The 27,638-nt window shown below is 41.0% G+C and overlaps 1 protein-coding gene across 1 annotated transcript; it reads left to right on the forward strand.

The window, feature by feature from the left end:
• The first annotated feature begins 581 nt into the window (after window positions 1-581).
• LOC137196783 (transmembrane protein 121) lies at window positions 582-7,065 on the forward strand. Its single transcript, XM_067609647.1, has 2 exons — window positions 582-4,936; window positions 5,221-7,065. Exon 2 carries the CDS (start codon window positions 5,426-5,428, stop codon window positions 6,377-6,379), a length of 954 nt encoding a protein of 317 aa, XP_067465748.1. The 5' UTR covers window positions 582-4,936; window positions 5,221-5,425; the 3' UTR covers window positions 6,380-7,065.
• The last annotated feature ends 20,573 nt before the right edge of the window (window positions 7,066-27,638 follow it).

A 27,638-nucleotide genomic window follows, 5' to 3' on the forward strand; every position in this document is an offset into this window, starting at 1 on the left:
CCACCCACATGGGACTCTGAACAAGATCAATCAAATTCAAATACAGTTAGATGCAGATCTGCTTTGTAGTCATCAGCCCTCTGTAAAAACAGTCTACTCTCCTTTGTCTCAGATGTGAGCTGATGTCATGCCAAACCAGCCAGCATATACGCATCTTTACCAACAGTTAAACATCATAGCTACAGGGGCTGAAATGACCTGCACCTCCTCCAGCATCAATGTCTGGTGGGCGGAGGACAGTCCACCCCCCCCCTCTGATCTAATAGCCCTATGGGGAACAGCTTAGCCCGTCCGCTTCATGTTTCCCATTTGGTATGTTAGAACCCTGATGGGGATGTGTAAGGATGGGAAGCCTTAACGCCCCCCATTTGATTTCCTGCAGGTAATCGATGGCAGACTCAGGGTTACAGCTAATGTGATTTATGTGTCCTATTTCCACTGTTATGCTTCATGTACAAATTGTCTTTGGTGATGTAAATTCCCCCAATCTTTTCACAACTTGCTGACACTGAATCCCAGCTGCCAAACCCAAGCAATTAATCCATGTTTGTGTCCAGCTGCTTTTTTTTTTTTTTTTTTTTTTTACCCCTCCCTCCCTCCCATTAACAACACCTGCAAATCATGACATGTTGAATGTTGTGACACTGAAACTTGATTCCTTGCTCCCTCTCTGCTCGTCCAATGATGACAAACGCGGAGACTAACGTTTCCCCCCATGTTTCGTTTTGAAACACTGTGACAAATCTCATGATAATTTTAATTGGCAGGTATTTCTGTTTGGATTTTACGTGGCATATCACAGCGAAATTAATCATGCTCCTCTCTTGACTCTTAAGTAAATCATCTGCAGTCTAAACACAAAGGAAATCAAATCAGCCTATTCATTCACTGATGCATACCCTCGTAATTATGCCACTACCTGCAGCACTTAGGTGCACATTAATATCTCCTCTCAATCTCACTCTGGGGAACATTGATGCAATAAACATGGATTTTGTTAGAAAAGCATGTGTGTGTGTGTGTGTTCTAAATTTGCACGGTACACAAGAAGTCCTGTTTTATGTCATCATACGTGCATGCTGTGTTTGTTATAGACAGACAGCCCTCATCTGATTTCTTGCAAAAATAAAAAGATTGCTGTTGACAGTAAAGCAGAAAATAGAAACAGGAAAGGAAGAATAAGCTACTGATTGAACGAGCAATTGCAATCAGCCAAAAAGAGAAACTGCGCCTGAAAGCACAATTTTCTTACTATGATGGAAAAGTGCATTTTGGTTTTTTTTTTGACTCCCTCTACAATGTTTAGAAAACATATTTCATGCGTTATTTAAGCTGAGTTCAAGGTGCAGCTTGCAGTGTTGAGATCCTCCCATGATATCTTCCCTGACAAGATGAGAAAACATGTTTCTCAAGCTGCTGCACTTGGTTGTCAAGGGAACATTCTGAACCATTTTCCTTACAACTAAAAGCCAGGAGGAGAACGTCACAGCGTAGCCACTCCATGGATTCCTTACTTCAAACCTGCTGATTGTTTTCTATAGATGCTTTATTTCATAGAGAATGTGGCTGGTGTTTTATCGTCTCCTATCTGTTGTGTGTTAGCCTGCCTGGAGCTGAACAGTGATGATGCAGTGTCCCTGTCCGGGAGCCAAGGACAGTAGAAGGCAGAGCCTGATGGACGTAGGAGAGAGGGCAGAAGGGGACAGACAAGACTCCTTGATGTACTTTTGTTGTCAGATAGCTCATAAATCATGAAATATAGCACCGTGTTGATATGACAGCATAATTACATTAATCAGGACTGAGAACTTTGACACCTAACTGTAAAAAACATAAACCTGTGCATAAATCAGCTCCCATCTAAAAGAGACAACACCCTTAAGAGACAGTGATGTGATTTCCTCTACGCTCATGAATTATAAACACAGACTGAAGGTAGACAAAAGGGGAAATGCTGAGCATGTATAAATCAAGATATTCAGCAGATGTGATTCAAAGTCCAAACCCAAGTTAAACTGCCCTTTTTAATGGAGAGGTTAACGTAGTCTCGGACTCCTTTGTATATCACAAAAGGCATGTAAATGAAGATCTAAAATATAGATTAGCGGACGAGCTGTGGGAGGAATAACAAATGTGGATTATAGAGGTGCCGTATCAATCTTCCATACTGATTTTAGGGGAGTGAAACTATTAAAATCGCAGGGCTGTTCCCTTGTGGAACAGACAAGCCAGCCACTCATTTACATTTACAACCCAGGAGTTTAGCTGATGCTGTTACCCAGAGTGACTTTGAACAAACGTGTGAGCAGGTAGCAGTTCACTGTCTGGCTCAAGGACACGTGGCTGTTAATGGGCTCTGTTGCCTGTCACCGGGATCAGACCTGTGACCTTTCATTACGCAACGATTTTTCTTACCACCAGGCCGCCTTCGCTAACAATCTGTTAAATGTATTGCAGTAACATTTCAGCAGCAGTTGGCGTCGAATTGAAACCATGTGCCATGTGTTTCATAACGGCAAGATGTGAAGAAATATTGTGGAAGGAATCCCAACTTTACAATTTGCAAAGGAGGATATAATTCATCACCACACTTGTCGTGGCTCAATTACAGTCAATAAAACCGGAGGAAACAGTCAATAAGAAAGCAGCTTTGTAAAAGGCAAACGGTTGTTTCGCTTGACTTCATCTCTCAAACATGAACCCTTCATATGCTTCCATGATAAAGGCATGATGATGGAAGTCATAAACAGCCATGATGGCAGCTGTCAGCTGATCTGCAGCTGCTAAATCTGTAGCCACATCCATTCATGACTGCAAAACTTCAAATCTGCGTGACTGATTGCAATTATGTTTAGTTGTCATTACGCAGTTGGATGGAAAGCGCAGCCACACTGCATAGTAAAATCAATACTTTTGACTCTTCAATAAGTGCAATTCATGAAGTGAGCAGTGAATGGCTTCATACAGTAGTAATGAAAGCAATTTGGTTCCTCTGAGGAAAGATTATCACTAATTGGCCCAGCTGGATAAACAGAGCTAGTGGTGTTAGCACACGATATGGCCGTGCAAACACACCAACCATGTTTTCTTACCTTCATACATTTTTGCATGAGTATTATCTTCCAGTCCAGGCATTAATACATCTCAGTGGATAAAAATGTTCCCTTGACATTTAGTCCCACCTCGCACATCTCCTACTCTCTTTTTTTTTCTCCTCTCATTATGTCACTCGGCCTCCTCGTCTCCCTTTTTCTTTTTTTTTTTCTTTTCTCAATTGCTCTCCCCACATCTGTACCTCCCCATCTCCCTTTACCCCTCATCTCTTTTGGTCTCTGGCCCCATCTCAGTCTCCTGATTCACTGCTCTGTCAGTAGATCAATAGAAAGGCTCTCTGTCAGGAGGAGCCACTGCACGCCTCACCCCTCCCTCCCTCCCTAACCCGCCACCCCCATGTCTCCCCAGACTGCAGACACACAGCCTGCTGGGAAGATGGCTTTCTACATCCCATACTGGAGAGCACCCCCCCCCCCCCCCCCCTCCTTTTTTCTCCACTCTGGATCACTTTTCATCTCTGCACCTCCAACCCGATGGAGAGAAAATGCACGGTGCCTTAATGGGCTTCTGATAGAGGAAGGAAACCAGGGCTTTTTTTTTTTTTTTTCTGGGAGCCAAAAAAGAAACAGCCTGAGAAAACAGGATATCAGCACTAGACACAATGTGAAAAGAAGAGAGGGAGAGTAAAAAAAAATATATCTGGGTGAGAGAGAGAAGTTGTGCATTCAGCTAAGCTGCAAAAGGCTGGCTCGTCTTCCCTCCCCCTGCCTTTCTCCACCCCCTGGAAAAGTGTTCTGTCTCTCCCTCTCTCTCTCTCTCTCTCTCTCTCTCTCTCTACCTCTTTCTCTCTCCCCTTCTCTGCAGCTGTGGTCTGCTGAGCGTCACCTCCACACAGCAAGTGCCTTTACTTGAGCAGAAGAGGGAGAAGGAAGAGGAGGGTAGCTGCGAGAGAGAAGGAAGGAAAGAAAAAAAAAAATCCCAGGAGTGTTTCTGAACACACCAGAGGAGCATCTCTGACTTTGTAGAGAGGGCTGAAAAGTACACAGAGACAGACGGGCAAAGGCGGGCGGCGTTGGAGTATCACAGCGCTGGCGGTGCTGGCAGAGCATGCTGAGTGAAGACAGGGGAATCCACTGGCGCTGTTGGTCCTGTTGTCCCTGGCAAAAAAGCAGCTTGAGCAGGAGAGAGAAAACGGCGCAGCATCCAGGATCTCGCCAGGGGGGCAGCATTTTATAGCGACAACGAAGCGTGGAGACAGCTGAAACCTGCGCGCACACACACTCACAGGAAAACACACATGTACACAGCTGAGTGGGGAAGGACACACTCGCTGCATTTTAAAAGATTCACCACAACCCCTTTTCCACTTCTGAAGCACAAAAACTTACAGGCTGGGACACAGGAAAACACAAATGTTTGATTTTTTTGTCCATGGATGCTGGATGATGGAGAGGAAAACTTCTGGAGAGGAAATTCTCTTTTAAGCAGGACTTACTGCAGAGATTTTTCCCACTAAGAATAACTTTCTTTTTTTTGAAGTTGGGGGTTTAAAGCCTCTGTAAGCACAACACAAAATAACCTCTATTCTTAGTCGCAGAAATTGAGAGCGGTCTTTGTGACCATTAAGATGCCTCCTCCTGATTCAGTCTGAGCAGTAAGTGGATTATGACGGCAATATTTTGGGATTGCTCTTTCGCTTGAGAAAAAAAAAGAAAGAAATCCATGACTGGTGGATTTACGTCTGTCAGAAAAGGAGAGGATCCTGTGCTTTCTCCTCTTTCTTCTCCTGTGGATTACAGATGGGCTTTGTGATCTCCCAGTGCAGTCTCATGGATGATCGCTCGCTGCCAGTCATTAGGATAAAGTACAAAGAGGGACACAAGTGAGTATTCAGCAGGATTTTTATCTCTGAAGCTGAAGCTTGTATGCAAACAAGGATGTCGAAAGTGAATCTGTAATGAGAACACATTGCTGCAGCTTTTTTCTCTGTTAACAGAAATTGTTACTCGACTCATTGATTAACTGACTGTTGTGCATTTAATGAATGATTCTCAGGGTGGACACATGTTGAGATTTATTCATTTTTACAATAGTGGACCTGTTTGTTTACAGACCATTTGCCAATGAACATAATTTACTAAATGAGGGGTACTGTCTACCCGGCAGGTGGCTTGGGCACAAGCGGAGATTGATTGAAGTGATCTGTGTGAATCCTATTAATGCATCCTGGATTCCGGCCAAGGCAGAAGCAATGGAGGGGAACACCGCTGTCTAGCAGCACTATCTGATCTGCCTCCTCACTGGATGAACTGAGGACCCTCTGCACTCCCTCTTCAACAACACTCCTCCTCCTCCTCTCGCCCAGGCAAGGATGGTACCCCCACCTCCCACCAACAAGCCCCACGTGTGCCTGTCCACCATCCTGATCATGAGCAGCATGGCTCTGATTGATGCCTACCTGGTGGAGCAGAACCACGGCCCCCGTAAGATAGGCATCTGCATCATGGTGATGGTGGGAGACATCTGCTTTCTAATTGTATTGCGTTATGTGGCAGTGTGGGTGGGCGCAGAGGTGCGAACAGCCAAGCGAGGCTACGCCATGATCCTCTGGTTCCTTTACATCTTTGTGCTGGAGATCAAGGTCTACTTTGTGTATCAAAACTACAAGGCGGACAGGAAGAGCCTGGACGCTCTCGCCAGGAAGGCGCTAACGTTGCTGCTCTCCATTTGCATCCCAGTGCTGTTTGTGGTGCTGGTGGCCATCGACCACATGGAGTACGTCCGCGCCTTCAAGAAGCGTGAGGAGATCCGTAACCGTCTCTTCTGGGTGGTGGTGGACTTGCTGGACATACTGGACATCCAAGCCAACCTGTGGGAGCCCCAGAAGAAGGGACTACCTCTCTGGGCCGAAGGCCTGATGTTCTTCTACTGCTACATCCTGCTGCTCGTTCTGCCCTGCGTGTCCTTGAGCGAAATCAGCATGCAGGGCATCAACATCGTGCCCCACAAGATGCTCCTGTACCCCATCCTCAGCCTGGTGACCATCAACATCATCACCCTCTTCATCCGCGGGGGGAACATGATTCTGTATAGGGACGCCAGGGTCTCCGGGATCCTGATAGGAAAGAACATCCTAGCCATCATCCTAAAGACCTGCAGCTTTGTGCAGTACAGGAGACAGTTGCAGAATGCTCCCCCTGCCTTTGGGGTCGAGCTGCAGAAAAACTCGGTGGCCCACGCTCGCCCTGCCCCCACCCCTCCCCAAGTGGTGGTCATGCAGGATCAGACGCCCCTCCCCGAGGTGACAACGTGTGAGCACACATGACAGAATGGTGAGGCGAATCCTGGAGATGTCAATATGGATATATATGACCCTCAGGACACTGGAAGGGCACAATGTTCCACACCTTTTAGGGCATGTGAACTCTCATGTGAACACACAGGAGATCATGATCTCCATTGATGCTTAATGGCACATAAGACATTGCAGACACTTAGTGAGGATAGAGCAGTGCTGTGTCCAAAGCTGTAATGGTGCAAAATACAGTATCACTTTGTGACTTTGTTAAAGCATCTCCTTCTCCCAGTGAATTCAGTTAACTGTGTATTTTTTCTAATTGTACTAAAGAAAAAAAAGCAACTACTGCAAGATTAGAGGATATATTTTTGAATTGTGCGTGTTACATTCTAATCTTAAACTTAAGGGTCTGTGTGCTGTGGTGTGTATTTCTGTCGCTCGAATGTTCTTAGTAGTGGAGGGCTTTAACACGTCAAAGTCAGAAGGAGCAACCAATGAGAGAATCAGAGTAACGAGATGAAAATAACCGTTAAAGCTTTCTCTTGAACGAAGTGTGTTTTTATATGTGATTCTTTGATAAAGTATTGTGTACAAGATAAAGGTGTTCCTGCTCTTTCACTGGCTTCTGTAAAAAATGGGTTTTCATGAAATCACTTAAAAGTTATTGGACCAATTGAGTATATTTCACGTTTTAATTAAAATTCAGCAAATGTTCTTTAATTAACCTGGGCTACAAAAGAAAATAGACAATGATTTTTTTTCCCCCTGTTCAATCTACAATTAGAGACTACTTAATTGCTGAAGTGGTGCCTTTGCAATGTCATTCATTTTGAGTGTGATCATTACAACCCTGCCTGGTTGTTTTGAGGGTGATTAACAAGGACGGGAACAACATCTCTGCAGTTATGAGCAGTGTTTGATCACTGCAAAGGGTGAATGTGGTGCAGTAGCCATAGGATAGAGTACACAGCCAAGGGGTAACGCTGCAGATGGATAAATGATTCCCACATAAGCAAACCTGTTTAATATCCTCCTCAGGCACTCAGTGACTATCTGTTCTTGTGCTTAGTGGCAACAGCAGATCTTAGTAAGCACTGTCATTTTGTTCCTCACACAAAAGACCGAAATGGGTACTTTGGTCTAGGGATGTGAATCCTAACAACAGCCAAGAAACATCATATCTTATAAGATGACAAATCTTTTTTGCCTCCAGAAATCTTTTTTTTTCTTCATCACCACCAGTTGAGTCAGATTTTCTTTTTTTTTTTTGCTTTTCAGTAACAGAGACATTTTAATGTTTTCTTTTAAAAAATGAGATCAAAAGCAGAAGATAAGCTGCAGAGAAAGATGTCAGCTTGAAGTCAAATCTTTCCTGGGTGGCCCATTGCTAACACAGCCAGAAAGGCAAAGATGAACTGAGCAGTAAGGTCAGATGGTGAAATATGACGCAGTGCAAAATAGCAAATAATATTGTTGTAGGTGCCACAGTAAAAAATGAACTACATTCGTAAAATCGGTTCCTTCTGTTGTACTCCGGTTACTTTCCTTTGCCTAATCTCTCTCTCACCAGTGACTGCTTGCATAATTTAAAGCAGGACTGGCTGTCCGTGTTTGTTAAAACCCTGAGAGTGCAGAAACTGGTCTAACATTTCCATCTGAACAAGGCACAGCAAGAGGAAGGTGGCTACTTTCTGTGGCACAAATCAGGCTATCACATTAAGACTGCAGCAGCCAGCATTATTTGTAGGTGTACTTGGCTGCTGAAGTTAAAACATCAGCTATTTAGACGCTGTAATATACTATTGGATTGTATTGTTTTTATAGAACTGGAGTAATGAAAGGAAAACATTCATCCTTTAGAGCTATATTGAATGTGCTAAATGATAAATTGAGTTAGTCTGATGAACAATGGGGAAATGCTGCTGCTACTGAAATGGGTCATATTGCAGCTTTAATTGTGTGCGTGACAATGAAAAATTTAATTGAAAAACAATGTAATTCTTGTGTATTCTACCTTAATGGTACACGTTTAAGATGATATTCATCATTGTATAAACTGACTTTAGACTTTATAATCTTGATTAAATCTTAATAATACAAATAACACAACAGGTTAATTGTCGGAAGGCTTTCAGACATCCCATAAGGCAGTTCTCTCTCTTAAGTTAATGAAGGATTTGATTTGTTGGAGCTGTTGTTAAACACTGTGGATCAGATCATGTCTTCTATAATTGCTATTCAATTAGCAGCACCTGGTTTATTTAAGGAACATGACTGTTGCAGTACAATTATATGCACAGATTCCTATTCAGGGTAAAAAAAAAAAAGCTCAATCCATCCCAGCATGCAGTAAATGAGGGACAGGGAAACACCATGTGCAGGCCAGCAGTCTGCCGCAGAGCTAACAAGCAGTCTGACACAGTCATGTTCATATTTTTGGGCATTTTAAAGTCTGCAGTTCATGTGACCTGCATTTATTTCAACAGTGGGAGGAAAAAAAGAGCACGAGGAGAACATTGCTGATGGATTCAAATGTGGGTCCTTCTCACCGTGATGTGACAACTGAACCACTTTGCAACTCTGCAATGCAAATGCGCTACAGTTGAGTCACACAAAACCAGATGGCTGGAGAAGCAATAATGAGCTCATTTTGGCACCATCCAAAAGCCTTTGTTCACTGTACAGTGTGTAAATTCTTTAGTCTGCAAAATTAAACAAAGGAATATTATAATCAGGCACTGCGTTGAATGTATTACTCTTTTATCACAATATCTGATGTTTACATATTTGGCAATATAGAAAAAATGGCAAGAGTGTAAATCAACACGTTTGAACTACCTCAGCTTTCAGTATCTGCATAGCACTTATTACTAGCACATGACGTTCCAGTATGTTTCAATCATGTTCTAATGGTTTTAGTAACAAACAGATCTACTCCTCTGGAAGCCACAAGTGTGCTTTTGGGCAGTCACCCAACCCAATCTACAGCCACCCTCCGAGCCCTGCACGCCACCCTTCCCGCACTGCCAGACACTGAATGAATGTTGCATTCATCCAGATGACCATGTTTTTTTGCTTTGCACTCTCGAATGTTAATAAACTGGGAAGGCTGTTGGATGCACCTCCACACTTACCACATCAACACTGACAAAGCGGCCTGTGCCAAGCGAGCAAGACAAACGGCTGCAGTAAATTCACAGCTCGACCTTCGGCAGTCTTAGATGGCAACAGAGCCGGGAAACAAATGTATTTTTCATGGAAGGCATGTTAGAGCACGACAAGAACAAACCCGTACGGAAAATGAATGCTCATCAACTATTGATTCCCTTGTCTGGAGGGTAACTGATATCAGATTTTAAAAGACCACTTTCTAAAAACAAACAACATGCTTTTTTTAGATGAATCAGAGAAACGCATGTGATGCAGCTGCACTGAGTCCCCTGTAATGCTATAACTTAAAGCTGTTTGCATCATTCAAAGAGTGGAGCGGGCAGTTCACATGATAATGAATGCTTTAATCTAAAATTTAGATTCCGTGCACATGAGCAAAGCAAAGAAAGGTCTGAAAGTTATTCTGCAGAGTTCTGGGCTCATCTAATTCCTACTAAACATGCTATACGTACAAAGATTTTTTCAGGGACGTTCACATTAGCTCTGGGCAACATTTAACATCCTTGAACAATTTCGCTGAACAGACGCAATTATCTATTCCTCAGTCAAAGCATTTGTGCAACTTATCTTTTTTTCTTTCAGAGCGCTCCATCACCAAATTACAGGCAGCGTAATTACAAAACTGTTTCCTCACATATACCCCTTAGACACGCAGGTACGCATTTTATGAGAGGGATCCGAGTGCAGAGATGCTGTAACAGGGCAGGGTTCGCTATCTTGCTCATGCACAGTTCACTAAGGATTAACAACAGCTGTGAAGCATGAGCCTGATGGAGGATCAAGCCTCTGACTCGCAGCTACACTATCATCTTTCTAATAATCAGGTCACTCTGCTGGAGCAATTTTCGGGCGACCCAACAGGGAAGTAAGGTGTCGGAGATGAGAACCGTTCGCTCCGAGCGCTGTGAAGTGTTGAATGTAAATGTGAATTATGGATAGGTGTTTCAATATTTAAACTTGGCAGTTTCCTGAGATTTAACATTTAAACTTGAGCAATTCCGCAAGATTTTCTATCAGGCATTGTTGACTTATAAAAGATTCAGAAGGTTTACAATTCTCCCTTTTGCTTACAGGGCTTTCTCTTAGTCATCCATTTATATTGTATGTTACAGTGATTGTCCCTAAAGGCCCAAAAGAATGTTTGCTTTGAAAAATACCTGTAGATGAAAGGAAAAATCGATCACTACACATGTTTGTAACTCTGGTTTAATTTATGATGTGAAAAATTTGCTATTCGCTTTACTTTGGAAGGCAATTTACAGTATGAAAAGACAGGTTTTTTTTTTTATATCTTCTTTACTTCGGTTCTTTGTTAACGCTACAGAGAGACACAGCATCACACGAAGAAAGAAAGAAATTTCCATGAATACTTACACATCAAAAAAGTAAATAGAAAAATAAGATAAAATAGGACATGTGCAATGTTCGTGTGTATACACTGTATGTATAAGCCCAACAAGCTACATACACTCACACAGTATCTGTTTGTATATACATGTGCAATATCTGTAGTGGTGACAGTTTAACTGAGTGGTGTATGGTTTTGAGTCTGTTAGTGGAGGTAGGAGGTACTGGATGCTGTGGCGTTATGGAGTCTGATGGCGGATGGCACCAAATAGTCCCCTAAGCGCTTTGAAGTACGTGGCTGGATGAGTCTGTGGCTGAACGTGCTCCTGAGCCACCTCAGCTCGGCATAGAAAGGATGAGAGGGGTTGTCCATGATAGTGTTCAGCTTCCCTCTCATCCTCTTCTCTGTCACTGCCTCCACACTCTCCAGTTACATCCCCACCACAGAGCTGGCCTTCCTCACCAGCTTGCCCAGTTTGTTGGCACCACAAGTCCCAATGCCACTTCCCCAGCACACCACAGCAAAGACGACACTGGTTATCTGTAGCAGCCTAGTGCGCACATTGAAGGACCTGAGTCTCCTCAGAAAGAAAATCCTGCCTTGTCCTGTCATAAAGAGGGCCTCAGTACTGTCTGACCAGTCCACCCCGATGTTGAGCTGAAAGTGGTTGCTGTCGCACCATCCTATGAAGTTTTTGACTAGGTCATAGAAACATTTCACCTTGTGGCAGGAAACATATTGTCAGTTCCACCTCCTGCAGTTGGTCAGTTCACTCTATCACACCTGTCAGTCACTTTGATGAAGTGTCTACCTTGAAACAGCATCTAGCCCAAGGCTGAGGGAACTGGCATTAAAAAAGCCACCACAGGCATTAATGAAACAGATGGTGAGAGAAATTTGAAGCGAAATAGCAATGATTCCTTACCTCTTACCTGCTGCGACCTCCCTGTGCTACACAGCCAAAAAACAGCCCATGGCAAATGGATTTCTGCCCAAAACGTCCTTCGCTGAAAAGCCAGTTTCAAACCAACAGAGATGGTACATTAAGGAAAGCTGAGCTAGTGCTTCATTGGTTAGTGTGTGATATGCTGTCTAGTACAGTTATACTAGTGGGTATTTTCTCATGCTTATTATAATGGTAGTTCTTATTTGATATCATTTGTAATAATAATTTGTATTATTGCAAGATAACTCTATCAGTAATATGGTTGCATTGGCAAGGTCAGTATTGGAGTGACTGTGGTATTTTTCATTTTAATGAGGCAAAACTGGCATAATAACTTTTCCACAGCATGCTGGGCTGTATGGCAGTAGCTACAGCCAGGCAATCATGACTAAGCAGTTATTGTTGGTTGGGGTCAGATGGGTCCTGAAAGATTAACTGGAGCCTCACACAGGAGGTGGAATATCACTTATGATAAATACTGCATCCTGAGTAAGAGAAGGAATACTGTGTCATGCTAAATATATTATTTGGTTAAACATGACCAAAAATCAACTTAATGAGGTTAAACATTTAAATTTGTCAGTCATGTCAGCTGTTCATCACTTCATCATCTTGAACAGTGCGCATTGTGGCTGGCTGCAAGTTTGGGAGTAGTTAGAGCTGTTTTACAAACAAAACAGTTTCATGACAGAGAAACAGGGCTCAGCATACAAAATACATTTTCAAGAGTTGTATTTTTGTGTAAAATGTTGACTCTTCTTTGACAGGCTGTCAGTATCTACACTCACATGGTTTGTAGACTCAGCTGGTGTCAACGCATGATTATTAATAGTGAAAAAGCACCTCATATCAAACATCTGAACAATGAGACAGAAGGAAAAGCCAATTACACATGTACACTGTACACTGACTGAATCTCCATCTAATAACCCTGCTGTCATTTCAAAACATCAGCAAATATTTTGCTGATGTATGCGTTTGTCAGTCCAAATGCATGGTCCGTCACTGTGACTCAATATGAGCACATTTGCATTCAAATTTTAGTGATGTAAACCCTCTTTGTAAAGTCAATGTATCATAAAAATATCACTCACCTAAAGTCCAATAGATACATAGATAACAAGGCAGATAAAAAGAACTTTATCTTCTACAGATAAACCTTTTTCACTGAAGACATTTTAACATGTCATAATGGGAAAAGCACATGTATAAATAATGAAATGAATGTAGGCTGAATTCCATTTAGCTGCTTCAGTTTCTGGATCCTGATATTGTGCATGCTGGCTCAATAGCCATGTTTCCATTAATGTATTTTTATTTTGAAGTATCGCATTAGAAAAGTTTGATGGAAACGGCAAAATTAAAAAAAACTTTGCAAAAAAGTTTTTACAATCCCTTGAGGTTGTTTTTGCCTTTCGAAAAAAAGTTAATGCATTAAATGGGAAACACTTTTGCTGAATAAGTTCTGATGTAGCGAACATTTAACTCACATCACTGATCAGCTGTTTCTGCTAAACCCTAAACTATATGCAGTTTACACATTTGTTGTTTTAATTTTTTGGCCGACTCATAGACTTCATGGTTGAGTCTCACAGCTCTGATCAAATCCTGTAAGATGTGATATTTTCCCCAGCAGGTGAAGACCAAAACAGAACTAAAAGGTCAGTGAATATTGGACTGCACCTCTACCTCGATGCCCTTAATTTCCACTGCACTTTATGAACTATGAAAAGATCATTTCTCACTTTTAAAGTCTGCAGGACTTTTTTTTTTTTATAAAGGGCTGGTAAGCCACATAAAATCATAGAATTAGTTTGAATGAAATTAGTCACAAATCAACAGAGAAGCGGTAATTCAGGTCAGTGCTTCTGTTCAACCAATAATTGTTAGGAACTGATTTCCAACTCTCACCGGGCCAGTCCTCCCCACCAATTAATCTACAATTATATAGTAATGCCTCTTCCACCAGGAGCCTGTCATTTGTCGAGCGTAATAATAGAGCAAATGAAAATGGGTGTTTTGTTGAATTTTGTTAAAACCCCTGTGTGTAGATTATTTAAATGTTTCATTCTCAAATTAATTTTAATAGTATATAATAGCTGTAATATAACAAGACCATCACCATGAGAATTGCTTAGCTGTCTGTGCTCTGAATGTGTTTATTCCCTCTCTCTCTCTCTCGGGGTAGGATTTGGTATGAAATGTGCAGGACTCACTTTAAGCACATAGACAGAGAGCCTGAGCGAGAACAGAGAGAGGACCGACTCACTCAGCATGTTTGTGATGTGAACAGACGGGTCGAGATTCTGCTGCTTTTAAAAAATCAGGATAACCAATCACTCAGCACTAAGTATATGGATCCGATCTGCTTTGATGCAACGTTGGCTTCATACAGCTAACCTGAAATTGAGGCAGGTTAGCTGTCACTTTCAGTATCCTGCCTGCTAGCCAAAGGTTTCCTTAGCATTGTCCAAACTTAATGGATATGACTGGCGATTGAATTTATTTTTCTTACATGTTGCTTTGCATCAAGGAGATGTGGGCATGGAAGTTTGTCCAGAAGTCATGTTTAACTTGTAGAGTAGTTGTAAACCCACACAGGTGATTTGAATTATTTTGGTTGATTAGGCCTCTTCAGTTTGGTGTGTGCTAGATCTGTGTGCCTCTCCTGTTAGCTTTGTTGAGTGGAACAAATTACACCGTTATCTTATTAGTACATGGAGTTTGGTGCCTTAATGTAATTCCCAGCAGAGCTCCACCCCACTTCAACCCAAGAGGAGGTCTAATCAGCCAGAATATTTGAAAACACCTGTGTGGGAGTGCAGGGCCTTTAAAGTCTGACTGAAATTAAATTGCATGTTTTTTGCCCTGTTACAGCATATACAGTATAACTACTACACCATATGTATTTCTTTGAGAAAAAATAGCACCCAAAAGGGAGACAATTATTGTCTATATATATTTTTGTTTTTGAGAACTTCTTTGCTGATAGCCAATCAAATAATTAGCATGAAGACGTAACATTAGCCTTCAGGCAGACGGTGACATTGACTAACAGCCAGACAACATTCTGCTTCACAGGTCTCCCTGTCTTTCCAGTGGAGAAACAGAGAGACAGTAGCAGCGACTCATGGCTGGTTAGCTTTGACTACCAACACCATCACCGTGTCCCCGCATCCCCACACGCCTCACGTCCTAGCAGACTTCAAGGGTGGTAATGCCATTGCTGATGAAACACTGTCTATTCTTGGCTTGTAAGCTACAGTTATCAGATTATTTACTTTGTCTCTCCTTGCTCCTGTCAGACTCTACTGCCAAACACGGACACTGACACGCCCAGAGGCTGAGAGGCTTAGGAGAAAAGGAACATTTGTCATATGTCCACAAAGACATTTTGTCTTCATAAAAAACAACAATAAATTCAAAAATCCCTGAGCCATATTCTCTATTGCTACTACTGTGATTTCAGGCATAAATTAACTCCTCCACAACCCCTTCACCCCCCCCCCCCCCAAAAAAAACCATTGTATTTTTAGCCCAGTACTTGTAGCTTAAATATTTCCAGCAGTTTTTTTCCCCATCATGCATATATTAGCAGCTGCCATTGCTAAGCTTGGGGACACTGCATCACTTGCTCTGTGTGAGATGACAGAGCTGTCTGACAAATGAACTGACTGACCTTGGCTTCTGATGAAGCTTGTCATGTGAAAAACTTGCAATTGCAATTATTCAGCTTTTGTTATTTCAATGCCACACTTTTTCCTTTTACATTTTCTATCTCTGCAGTCTATGACACTGCCAGTAAGAGGGATAAAATTCTGCCATTCTGTGTCAGTGCTCGGTGATCCTTTCTATTAATCTCAAATTAGCAATTCTGTCCAACTAAGATAAAGTGAACAATATGCATAAAAAGCATCCCAGTAGACGTTCACCTACACATTCATTCAAGCATCACCTAATTTTTGTCTGAATTTTCAAAGGCCGTGATACTAAATAGGAAATAACTGACAGTGGATACATGTTCTTTATATTTATATCATCTACACTAGCAAAAGACTGAATAGAATAAATATAAATTCTTAACAAAACCCTACAGAAAGTTATGTAACTAGTCAAGAAATGATTGGTAATAGCATTTTCCTGTTTTTGTATTCCCTATAACAGGATTTTCTCAATTATTCAAATTGAACTAGAACCCCTTAGACAAAAGCAGTCTTTCCAACAATGAAGACTGCATTTCCCATGAGCACCACCGCCTCGTATTTTAAAGATCTTGATCTGGCTAGCACAACATTTGTTTTGGAAGCAAGTGAAAGACAGATGCTACTTATTTTTAACACTATTTTTCTTTTTTAAACACAGCTGTTTGCAGGATGCATAGCGAAGAGGTAATGTATCTGTTTGTGACTATGTAAGATTAATAATTGTAATATGATGATTGGGAAAGAAAGCAAACTTTGTTTTAGTACCGTTCATACACCTATGTTACATGTAACGCTGCATTAACACCAAATCCAGCAATGCGGCACCTTTCTGCAGGGTTGTGCAGATGTGTGGGGGCGTGTTTATTTGTGCTTTAGAATGTAACCGCTGTGAAACAATCTGAAAATAACATTTTATTTCTCTGATTCACTGCTTTGTTCTCACTACCGCCGCTCCCTCTCTTCATTGACTCTCTAGCTCACTCAACCATTGCTGCTCTCTCTCGCTCGTGCTCTCTCTCTTTTTCTCTCCTCTTTTTTAAAAAGAGTTGGGGAGGCGACAACAAGTCTAACATTATCAAACAAAGAGAAATGCCCTCACCTCATCCTAGCAACATTCTTAAACAATGGGTACATCTCAAGTCTCTTAATTGCATCCATGTTTCCCTCACACTGAGGATGCACGGAGAGGCGCAAGGAAAACGCTTGAGGAGAGAGGAAACAAGGAAATGAGATGTCTTTTTCTCTGAAGCGTCACGTGAAGTGATGTCCGCCTCTGATGACGGCAGCAGTCAGTCGGCTTTAACAGCTGCGGTGACTTTTGATGGAGTTTGTGTCTGCACACATGTGCACTGTGCTGACACTAATAAAGGCACACAGTTTTCACTGCCAGAGCAGATGTTTTCTCTGTGCAGCCTGTTACCTGTTTGATAAACACCTGCACATGAATAAAAACCTGCATTCTGCATTTATGCTGTGTACTGTGTCCTGCTCAGAGGCACATGAACCATTTCTACTGGCAGAATGTGTTTATATTATTTATTAATTATTTGCGTCTGTATTTTTTTGATATTCTGATTGAAAATTCATCATTTGATAACTCAGAATATGATTAGGGTGTCTTTTGAACACCCAAAATTATTCATTAGGCTAAATGAAAATTGAAATTATGTAACTGATATCAAACCCGACGCTCAGGAATTTTCAGCCTCACATGTGACTGAGTGGAAATGAGGACAAATGATATAAAATATAAATGTGTTTCTTGCTGACAGACAGAATCTTCCTGACTTTAATTTTATCCATAATTACAGTTAATGGGGGAAATAACAGATCATGAAAAGAAGAAACTTTAGGGAGTTTACTCTGTTATTTGTCTTCACTCCAGTATGAAACTGCAGTGATGTTGTGATGTATCAGATCAATCCGCTCAGCTGCAGCGTCCAATCAATAACTGATATCCAATGAGGGAGCGCGTCAGCAGGTAAAAGACATCCATGAAGGCTGCTCTTGTGTATCCTCACTGATCCCCAGAGATCTCTCCTCGCTCCTTGCTCCTCAGAGCAGGAATAAGAGACTTGAGACAGCCTTCAAAATGACGGACCAGAACAACTTCCGGTATAAGCAAGGAGCAAGGAGCAAGATCAAATAATAGACTTGAGATGCATCCATAGGCTCTTCTGGTCTGATTCTGTGAGGAATCTAACTCAGACATTTACAGTAACTATATAGCCAATCTTCTTGCTGATGGTCTTGTTTGCTTATGTAGATCATACAGAGGCATCAGTATTAAATGGAGACTGTTTCATAACCAGTTTAAAAACTTGCAGTTGCTTTAAGCTGACTTAATACTATGTAGCGTGTAGTCTATACTCAACAGTAAATTAGTTTACCATAGTGCAAACATCTGTAAACTATAAACAGACTCAGAGGACTTTTGATGATGCAGACAGTTTTTGACATTTAACTTCTCATTAAAGAGATGTGACGTGAGGCTGCTGATCATTAGAGCAACTTTATTAATGTGAAGTGAAACGATCAAAGGTGTATCAGCTGGTTATAAATGACTATAATATATACTGCCAGACTGCCAGGGTGGTATAGATAAAGTGTCCTCTGGAGAGAGCTGGGACAGCGGCAGCAGGCTTGGGGAGGGGGTAGGGCGGACAGAGTGAGACGGAGTAGCTTGCAGCTCAGTGAAGGATGTGTGGAGGAGAGGGAACGGGGGTTGCTGCTGTTCACAGAAGGCAGTCCAAAGAACTTTTATAGATGCAAGCAGCGAGCTGAGCTTTACTGCGGCCACCGGGATGGTGGGAACAGAAGGAGGATGAGTCACAAGCTCACCAAACAGGAATGACCCTTCTAGCAGAGATATCTCCAGGGAAATTGTTTAGCCAAGATAGCGACGGGGCAGGAGCCATTTGCCACTGAATCTGCCTCGCGATGTCCATGTAGTGACATTCCCTAACCTTCTTTGTATCTGTGGACACAAGGGGGATTATTTATAAGCTTGTTAAACCGTAAATTCTGAAACAGTGTTGGACAATGAGCAGTAGGCATATATTAAGCTGCCAAGTTGCCAAGCTGATAAAATAGTGTAGCTAAAAAGAGCCAATCATGCACCGCATGCTTTGATGAGCAATTTACATTTGAGATCACACCATTCTGTGTAGGTGAAGCCTTAACATACAATCACATACTATTTCACTTCCAGCTTTGACACCCACACGACCTTGTAGGATTTAATCATTCCATCTGACAACTCCTTCATGAACCTGCGCTTGTGTAACCTAATTAGCGACAGGAAAGTAGAAAATCAAGATGAAGCGTCGTGGATGAAGGTCGGGGGATGGACAATGTAATGTGATAGAGATTAGGTCAGAAACCAGAACCCTAAAGCTGATATGTACAGAGGAGGAGACGGATGAGCGCGGGAAGTAAATGAGGAGATTTTATGCAGATGATTTCTGAATTTTCATCAATTATGTGTCGTTCAAGCAGAGGGGTGTTTTTTCTCGGTTAATCGGGAATTTATGAGGCGAGAGGTTGTGCTTACATGCTTATCCTCAGCTTGTAAGTTGCCATACAAACCTCATGTGTTTGAGATTGTATGAAGATCCTCTTTAAGCGAACAGCTGTGGAAAGGTAAATATGGACACATGAGTATTTTGAGTGTCAGTTTTTATTATTAGCTGTGCGTGTGCAGCTACCTTGACATTGTAAGTAAAATCTATTAAGCATTACACTGTCACTCATGGGTGACATGGAATTATTTAGGAAACATATAGTGGCCTTGAGAAAAGGGGGCCTTTAGCACTAATAAGATTAATCACAGAAAAGTCCCCGGCAGCAGCCTCAGTTCAGCTGCCAGCAGGTACTTCATGCCAAGCAAGCAGCACATAAGATAATAAGCTACCATGACACTAAGCCTGTATTAAAAAAAGAGTTGGCTGCAACATTTCAAATATAAGAAATGAGCCTTGATGTGACAGATCATTGTCCAGATTGAGACTCATGTCAAATACAATTTTTCAGTCCATGTCAAAGGCCAGAATACTTTGGATGAACTATCAAATGATGATGTTGGCAGCGGAGATGTGATGCTATGTTTGGATGTAAATGTTGGATCTTGTAAGGGAACTTATTTCTTGTTCTGTGCACCGTGCTCAGCTGGTGATTATGTGTGTAAAGTGAGCTCTGAGCGATCTCAATATGGTATCTGGTAAATAAGGGCTTTATTCAGGGCTGTGTAATGTGGAAGAGAGGCTTTGTTGTTACAGTGATGACAGACTCAGTAAGCAATGCTGGCACGGAAACGAGCGTATGTTACTGTTGGGAATTTGAGCTCTCGCTTTATCTATATTTCTATACCCTATAGATGACCTATTTCTCTGTGAGGTGCCGTAGTTGATAGTGCAACATGTTTCAGTGATGAAATCTGGATTCAACACTCAAGAGCTGCAGAATGGGCAAACAATTTTAATGAATTACATATTATTACATAGGACAAAAATTAAATAACAGCAAAGTGATTGCAGGAGCAAAATGTCTTAAAAATAATTCAACAATTTACTAAGAGATGTCTCAGATGTTTAATTTCACAGTATAAGGATGACAATGGTGGAGAAGAATGTTTCAATATAACATACAGTGTATATAATATACAGTGATTGTTCTACTTTTCAGTTCAGGCTCAGAAATGTTCTGTCTCGTTAGAAAACTCAGTTGGACTCAGTGAGAGAACAATACAATGATAAAATGACAATAATTACACTGTTATAAATGCAGCTACATTGTAAAGCAGTTACAGATTAAATACTGTGCAAATGTTGCAAATGCAACTTAACAGTTTTGCAGTGAAGACTTATGATAATTGTGACTGTAATGGCCCATTTTATGTTAAAGAGCCAAGAAAGTTCTTCACTCAGCGCGACTCCTAAAACGACACTTTTGAAACATTAAAAGGGCGAGATTAGTCATGATAAATTCAGTCGGTTATAGTGGCCAGAAGGCATAGTTTTTTCTCCTTTTGCTGCTTCTAGACTCGAGAAAAGATTGGTGCTTTGCCATCAAAATGTAACAAGTTCTCCAATGTGAATAAAATAAAAATAATTGAAAAGCTAATCTTGTGCTCTTTGGCGGTATGTGGGCAGTGGATTTAAGGGGTCGTGAGGAGGCACAAGCACATCTGTATCTTTTTGCATGGGCTGGGCAACACTATTATACTATAATAGTATACAATAATAATATGATACTACAATACTATAATCTGCACAGAGAAAAGAAAGAACACTCACACACTGCTGTCTTGTTACCAGTTTCTCTTTAATCCTACATGGACATGACAACATTTTGACCACAAGTGGCCTTCCTCTGGTAAAGGTGTGATGGTGTGAAAACACTGGTATATACACAGTAGATGTGCTGTGATGACACGTCACTTGTGAATTGGATATTTGATAACATACATATGAGAATAATGTGCCCTCTTCTTTATTTGGAGTGGTCACACAATATAAATATCACATTACCGTTGCATTGCAAGTACATAATTAGATACACAGAAAAAAGAACGAGGCAACAAGTGTGCGAGTACTTTCCTGTGTTCTGTGCCAAATTGTAATGTAATGAGTTGAGTCACCCTGACTGTTTTGTGTGTACAAGTCATTATCTCTGACATTGATGTGCTTGTTACTCGAGCATTGTGTCATGCCGGGTCCTGATTTCTTTTTCAAATGTGACACTACAGCACTTCAACTTTATCTCAGCTTAGTGCAGTATGAAGAACTTATTAAACAATATGAATAAATAAGTGTCTGTCTTTGTTAAAATTATCTGTGTAAATGTGGAAATGCCCACACAATATAGAAACACTGTCAGATAACGAAAACACAATCTGAGTTTGACATATAATGGAATTTTTGTGTGGAAAATATACTGTTTTTTAAAAAAGTTTTTTGCAGTGACCCGGCTGCCTTCTCATTCCACACACACACACACACACACAAATACACACACATACACATGCACCTAGACGTGTGCACGCAGTCACAAAAAACAGGTTCATTCAAACAAATAATGGTTTTCCCACAATGACAGAAAAGCATCCGTATTCCTCAGAGAGAAGGGATAGCTGAGAGTCTTTGTGCTTTCGGTCATGGAGATTTATCCATTCCACCACAAACAATGGCCACCTGACCAGCAGGTCCTTCTGAACCTCTCTCTTCTCTCTGTCACCAATTTCTCAATTCTCTCTCTTTCTGGGGTCTGTTCCAATATCCTCTTGAGCAATCCTGGGCTGGAAATCATTTACTGGCTGGTTGTTGCACAGCATCCACCATAGTCAACAACAGGCTGGACTTGGGACACAACGCTGGGTTGTATGTTATAGCTGCCATAAGGTTCTGAATCTGGAAGAGCTCCTGCGTGGGGATAGATCTGTGTCTGAGGCGGGGTGGTGGGCAGCGCCGGCAGCCAGCTGTCTGTATGATTTAACAGCGTGTGTAAATCAAGAGCGAGCCTCTGCTCGACCAGCCAGCCTCATTTCAATCTCTCTACAAATCACACCACGCAGGCAGCGCGAAGGGGGAGAGCTATAAAGGCGCCCCAAAATAATCATCCTCTGCAACTCTCTTTCTTATGCTTTCATTTATTAAGTAGATGAGCAGAAATCTGACATCCATCATAAAAAGACACTGAAAATATGGTTTGGTCCAGTCAAACATCGGCTTGGTTAGTCATCTGTGGTTTGGTGTATGCAGGCTGTCACACTTTGTCCTTCACATCCAGTGCAGAAATAGTGGAGAAATATTTAAGGTGGATGTTAGAAAAATCAGAGAAATTATCTTAAAGCACGGCCCACAAATCCACAAATTCAGGCTTGGAAGAGACTTTAATTTATGATGCGTAAGAGAGGGTATTGAATTAGCATCTCTCTTGCCGTCAGCCAACCTATGTTGAACTAGACGTTACAGTGAACCAGTGCCAGGGAGCAGGCAACATGATGATTCAATACCAACAGATTAATTCACTACTCTGTTGAGGGAGTCACACAAGTACCCAGGGAGGAAACAGACTATGAAGGCCACACGCATATTTGACAGCTCTCACAGTTATAAAAGATGTTTGGAAGCAATTAATTCCACAAGAGCCGCTCTGTGCTGCCGGTTGTCAATACCGACAATGTCAAGTTTAAAAAATAATACCAGAAGTAGTTTAAAACTCCTCATGTCCCTCTTGTTTGTGTCCAGTGATGAAGTCACAAAACACTGAGAGTTGTTTCACCACAGTTTTTCAATGGACAAAACAGGCATGTTATTCAAAAACTGAAGACAAGTACATTTATTAGGAGTAAACACATTTTCAGTGGTTTATTGTTGATGAATTCTTATAATTCTAACATAAAATATGGTTTTCTGTGGCTACTAGCAAAGTCCAAACATGAAGTCGGAGTTCATCAGTATTCTTATAGAACAGCCCCTGAAATTAATGAATTCAGGCAAGCATCCACTTTGTCAAATGGCTTTAATAGAGGGCTTCCCATTTTCATGAATGGTCTGTTATAGATTTATTCAGATGGGATTGAGATGCAGTTACTACAGCACAGCAAACCATCTACACTCAGATGCTGAGATTGCTTTCTGCTTGTCTTCTAAATTGTTCTCGGGGGCACTTAAGCTGCGCCTGATGTGATCGTATTTACTTCTGTAAGATCATTGTATCATGTCCATCCTGTGTTATCTGGGCGCTGCAAAGGAACTAAGTGTGCAAACCAATTAAACATATGTAAAGAATAAAATACACCTCTCAGTTGTATGGAAGTGTTGCACCTCCGTAAAAAGACATTCAAAATCTGAACAAGGCAACTTTGTTAAATAGCGATCTGATTTTAAAAAAGCATTAACAAAAGACTTGTGCAACTTGATAGCTATTAACAGCAGTCTGAGCAGTCATTATCCGCACAAGTGTGTCAAAGAATCAATTACGACTTGAATTAACAATGAATCTGTAGGTGCAGTTTCGATGAGAACGGGCTGCTGAATCCTTTTAGACTCAGAGAGGTAATTCAAAACCACAGCCACCTGGAAGTAATCCAAGATCATTTTTCATTCAGTGGGGCTCATACATGCCCATACATGGCTAAACCTAAGTGCAATATACATTAGCAAAGCCTGTGCCAATGACAAGGACAATGCAATGACCTTTGGGAAAACTGCTGACTTGCTGCTCCTGTATTACAACTTGTAACATGGTGTCACCTGTCAATCATGTTTCTTGCAAATTACATTTGGCTGAAATAAATAGTGCATTATGATATACAGAAAATGGAAGAAATTGTGTGTGTGTGTGTGTGTGTGTGTGTGTGTGTGTGTGTGTGTGTGTGTGTGTAATTATTTTCTCCAATGTTTGTCTTCTGGATGAATCACTGTGCTGTATTGAACCTATATTTGATTTGGGCACCTTATAGTTTAATGCAATCCAACAACAACAACAAAACACACAACTACAACTCCAGAAATGACCACAGAGTTGAATCAACACTTCTCTGCCACTCTCAATGTAGTATTATAAGCTCAGTGATAGCATTGTACATTAATGAGGTTACAGTTTTAGAATACATTATATTCTATATTGTAGGTGTCCGTGTTGTTTTGTTTGCACTCCCCAAATATAGTAAAAAAACAGCTTAGCTTAAACCTGCATAAACTCATTTTTTTCACATATCACATTTTAAGTTGTTAAGGCGAACTTGTCAGCAAACAGTAGCTTATTTACAAATGAAGCAGACACAAAGCAACATCAGCATACAGTTAGAATCAGGTTTGAGGCAACATGTTGAGTCTAAGTCCCATATTCACTTTTTTTCACTCTCCTTTTAGCTGTTTTGGAGAGAAAAATCTGTCTCCTTAGCTGTTGAATACTCTACTGTGTTCACCAGCTAGTTGCTAACTTTGTCTATCTGCTGTTTGGTGCTGGGCAAGTTGAGTACAGTGGAGAGCTTTTTTTTGCTGAAAGCATGCTGATGAGAATGGTGAGAGTGAAACAAAATAATTAAGTTGTGTGTCATAAAACCAAAACAATAAGCCAAAAGAGACTGAAACACACTGCAGAGCTGAGGAGAATTGCAGAGTTGTGTTATATATCTCTGCGAGTTTGTTAAGCAACACCCTTTATATACAAGTAGTCATTTGAGCCATCGTCAATATAAAAAAATATATAGCTGCTTTAACTTTTGACCCATATCCTCACAGAAAATGATTAATTATATACCATAATTTATAACAGAAACAGTTCACCTGCAGTCTAAACATCACAACAATCTCTACATACAGTTTGAACCATCAACTGAAAACAGAGAGAAATAAAGTCGCACAGTGTTAGCTTTAACATGCCCACTACTCAGTGTGGGCATGTTTCGCTTTTGACCGTGTGAAGACTTGTGACATAAGGGGTGCTTTTCACAAAATCCCAGTGCAGTGAAGGGTAATAATGTGCTATTAAAATGCAGATTTTCACAGTACTTGACTCTGTGGTTCTCAGGGAAAAGGCAACATTAGATCTGAATGGTTTCAGTAGAAACAGGGAATCTCAATTTCCCAGGAGCTCTGTCATAATTAATTTATTCTCTAACACCAAACCAACAACATTAATTAGAAGAGTGCAACTCAGTACTGCTTGGAAAAAAAAGGTTTAAGCACCATTTTAGCAAAATGCTATGATATAATGTTTTATTCATTTGCATACATACTAAATAGACAGAAAAGAGGTGGCAAGGGTAAAACCGCCAGCAACGAGGAGAAAATGATTATGGCCACTTAAGAACAAACTCGCCATTATCAAACAGGAATTGTAATAAGAGGCCAACTTGCTACCCTCTTCTCAACCACTTCCTAAAACAAAAGCTCTCCCACAGCACAGACACAATTAGTCCACAAAATTGAGATTCACTGATTGTTCTCAGTGGTCACTTTAGCAAAACAAATGCTATAATGATGGTGTGATAGAGTCCGGCATAAACATACCAGCTCTTTTTGGAACCAGAAATGGCAATTCCACTGCCTAAATGGCTCTGTCTTCTCCATTTTACTAAATATGTCTGACAAATTGTTTTCTTATGATGTATCATAATTGAGATGCTGTTGGTGGGGATAGCAGAAGTAATGACACAACAGTAGAGTTTGGCAAAACTTTCATCCACACATAAGCACTCAATTTGTCATATCATGGAGGGGATATGTCACTTTTTAAAGGGGACCTATTATGCTTTTCCTTATTTTGAGTCCTATATATCATGTTACAATGTTGGTTGTTCATATTAAACATGGCCAAAGTGTCAAATAATGAGGTAACGTATGTAGAAGTAATCCCTGTTAGAAAAAGCCCCAGCTTCAGACTGCTATGAGCACTCAGTTTCAATGGTTTCAACCCAAGCCAATGTCATCTTGTGATGGATTTCTTCATATGGTCATCTGCTCCACACACATTGTGTGAGTTCACTGCTCTGCTCCACTAACATTATGGCATCTTTCCATTGTTTTGGGGGTAGTCATGCCGAGCCATGACTTGGGTCGAGCTGGCACACTGTGAGTGTTTTTCCATTACACAACATGGCAAAGTAAAATAAGTAGTTTACCTGTTGCAGGTGTGCTGGTCGTCTGCAGCTCTTCATCAGACATCATCATCACTGTGGCTGTTTCTGTTTATACTATTCCCTCTGTATTATTTCTAGCTGATCCGCTGAACAGAGAACTCCAAATATGTTCATATCTTGTTGTGTCGACTGTTTTTACAGCGCTGCTAACGAAGCTCTTTTAATTCAGTGAGGACACATCACACATGAGGACACATTTCAATTCCTGTAAATTCTTCACAATAAAAGTCTCCCATTATTTAGTAATTTAAGAGCTTTTAATTTGAAGCAGTAAAGCAGGAAATGTTGGGTTTGCATTGGTGGTAACTTAACACAACTGATGCAGCTGCTTCTCGGTAGGCTCGGAAAGCTGGCCAACCAGAACAGAGTGGGCTCCTTGGGAGGGGGGCCTTAAAGAGACAGGAGCTGAGACTGCCTGTTAGAGACAGAGGCTGAATTGAGGGGCAGCGGGCTGAGGGGAGTTTTTTGAACTGTCAATCATTCAGCTACTCTAATGGAGTCCAAGAATAAAAATATAGAGCTTGAAATGAGCATAATAGGTGTGAGAGAAAAAATGTTCATTTGTGAAGGAGAGATGTTCAATGTTCAATTTATGGAAATGTTCAATTTATGAGCTAAGTCTTTTTAGCCTTGGATGGGTAACAACAGCTGCCCGCATTATTTTCCAATTAGTTAATTCTGACACCAAGAGTCCTTGTTTCTTCCTTCCCTGGTGGTGTGACCTGAGCAACTCTGTAAGAAGTGATTATTTTCCTGTTTGTGCAAAGTTTTTGGTATGACTGTATCCACTGTGCCACTGAGTACACTGTGCCAAAGGCTTCTCTGAGATCAGATTTGTTTTCAATAAACTTCATATATTCAAGTAAGCATCAACTGGAGCCTGTGGAGTCTCTTCAACAATTATTCATTTTCATTCATTTATTTTCCCTATCAAGATTTTTTCCCTTTAAGTGTTTCGGAAGATAAGGCTGTAAAAAATTTAGATTAATCGCATGAATTTGTGCAGTTAATCGCGAATTATTTGTATAGTTAATTGCAATTAACTGCAAACTTATTTCATTTTTTTAATTTGTTGAAATTTTGCCCAGATGAAAGATTTTTAAGTGCAGTGAGGTTATATTAAGAAGAGTGGACACAATATGCTTCATACAAATGTACTTAACAAGTTCAGGTAACTGGAATAAGAGAAAATTTCTTCTTTACTCACACAGTAGGGCTGTTATAATATTGAACACAGAAGACACAGACTTGGGCTTAGACTTTAAAATACATAACACAAATTTAAGACATGTAGTCTCATACTACTACTTACTTTAGCAGAACGTTGAGCGTGATCTGTTGCATATTACCAGGGCTAATGCTGTTGGCATGGATGTTGGCTGGATGTACTCTGGTGATAACTAAACTCAGCCTGACAGTAACTACACACGGCCTTAGTTTTGTCAAGCGAGCCTTCTGGCAAAGTTTTG

The sequence above is a fragment of the Thunnus thynnus genome, chromosome 14 (assembly GCF_963924715.1).
Source record: "Thunnus thynnus chromosome 14, fThuThy2.1, whole genome shotgun sequence".
NCBI lineage: Eukaryota > Metazoa > Chordata > Actinopteri > Scombriformes > Scombridae > Thunnus > Thunnus thynnus.

Excerpts from the sequence above, each read along its gene's own strand:
- LOC137196783 (XM_067609647.1), top strand. The coding sequence starts at position 5,426 with ATGGTACCCCCACCTCCCACCAACAAGCCCCACGTGTGCCTGTCCACC.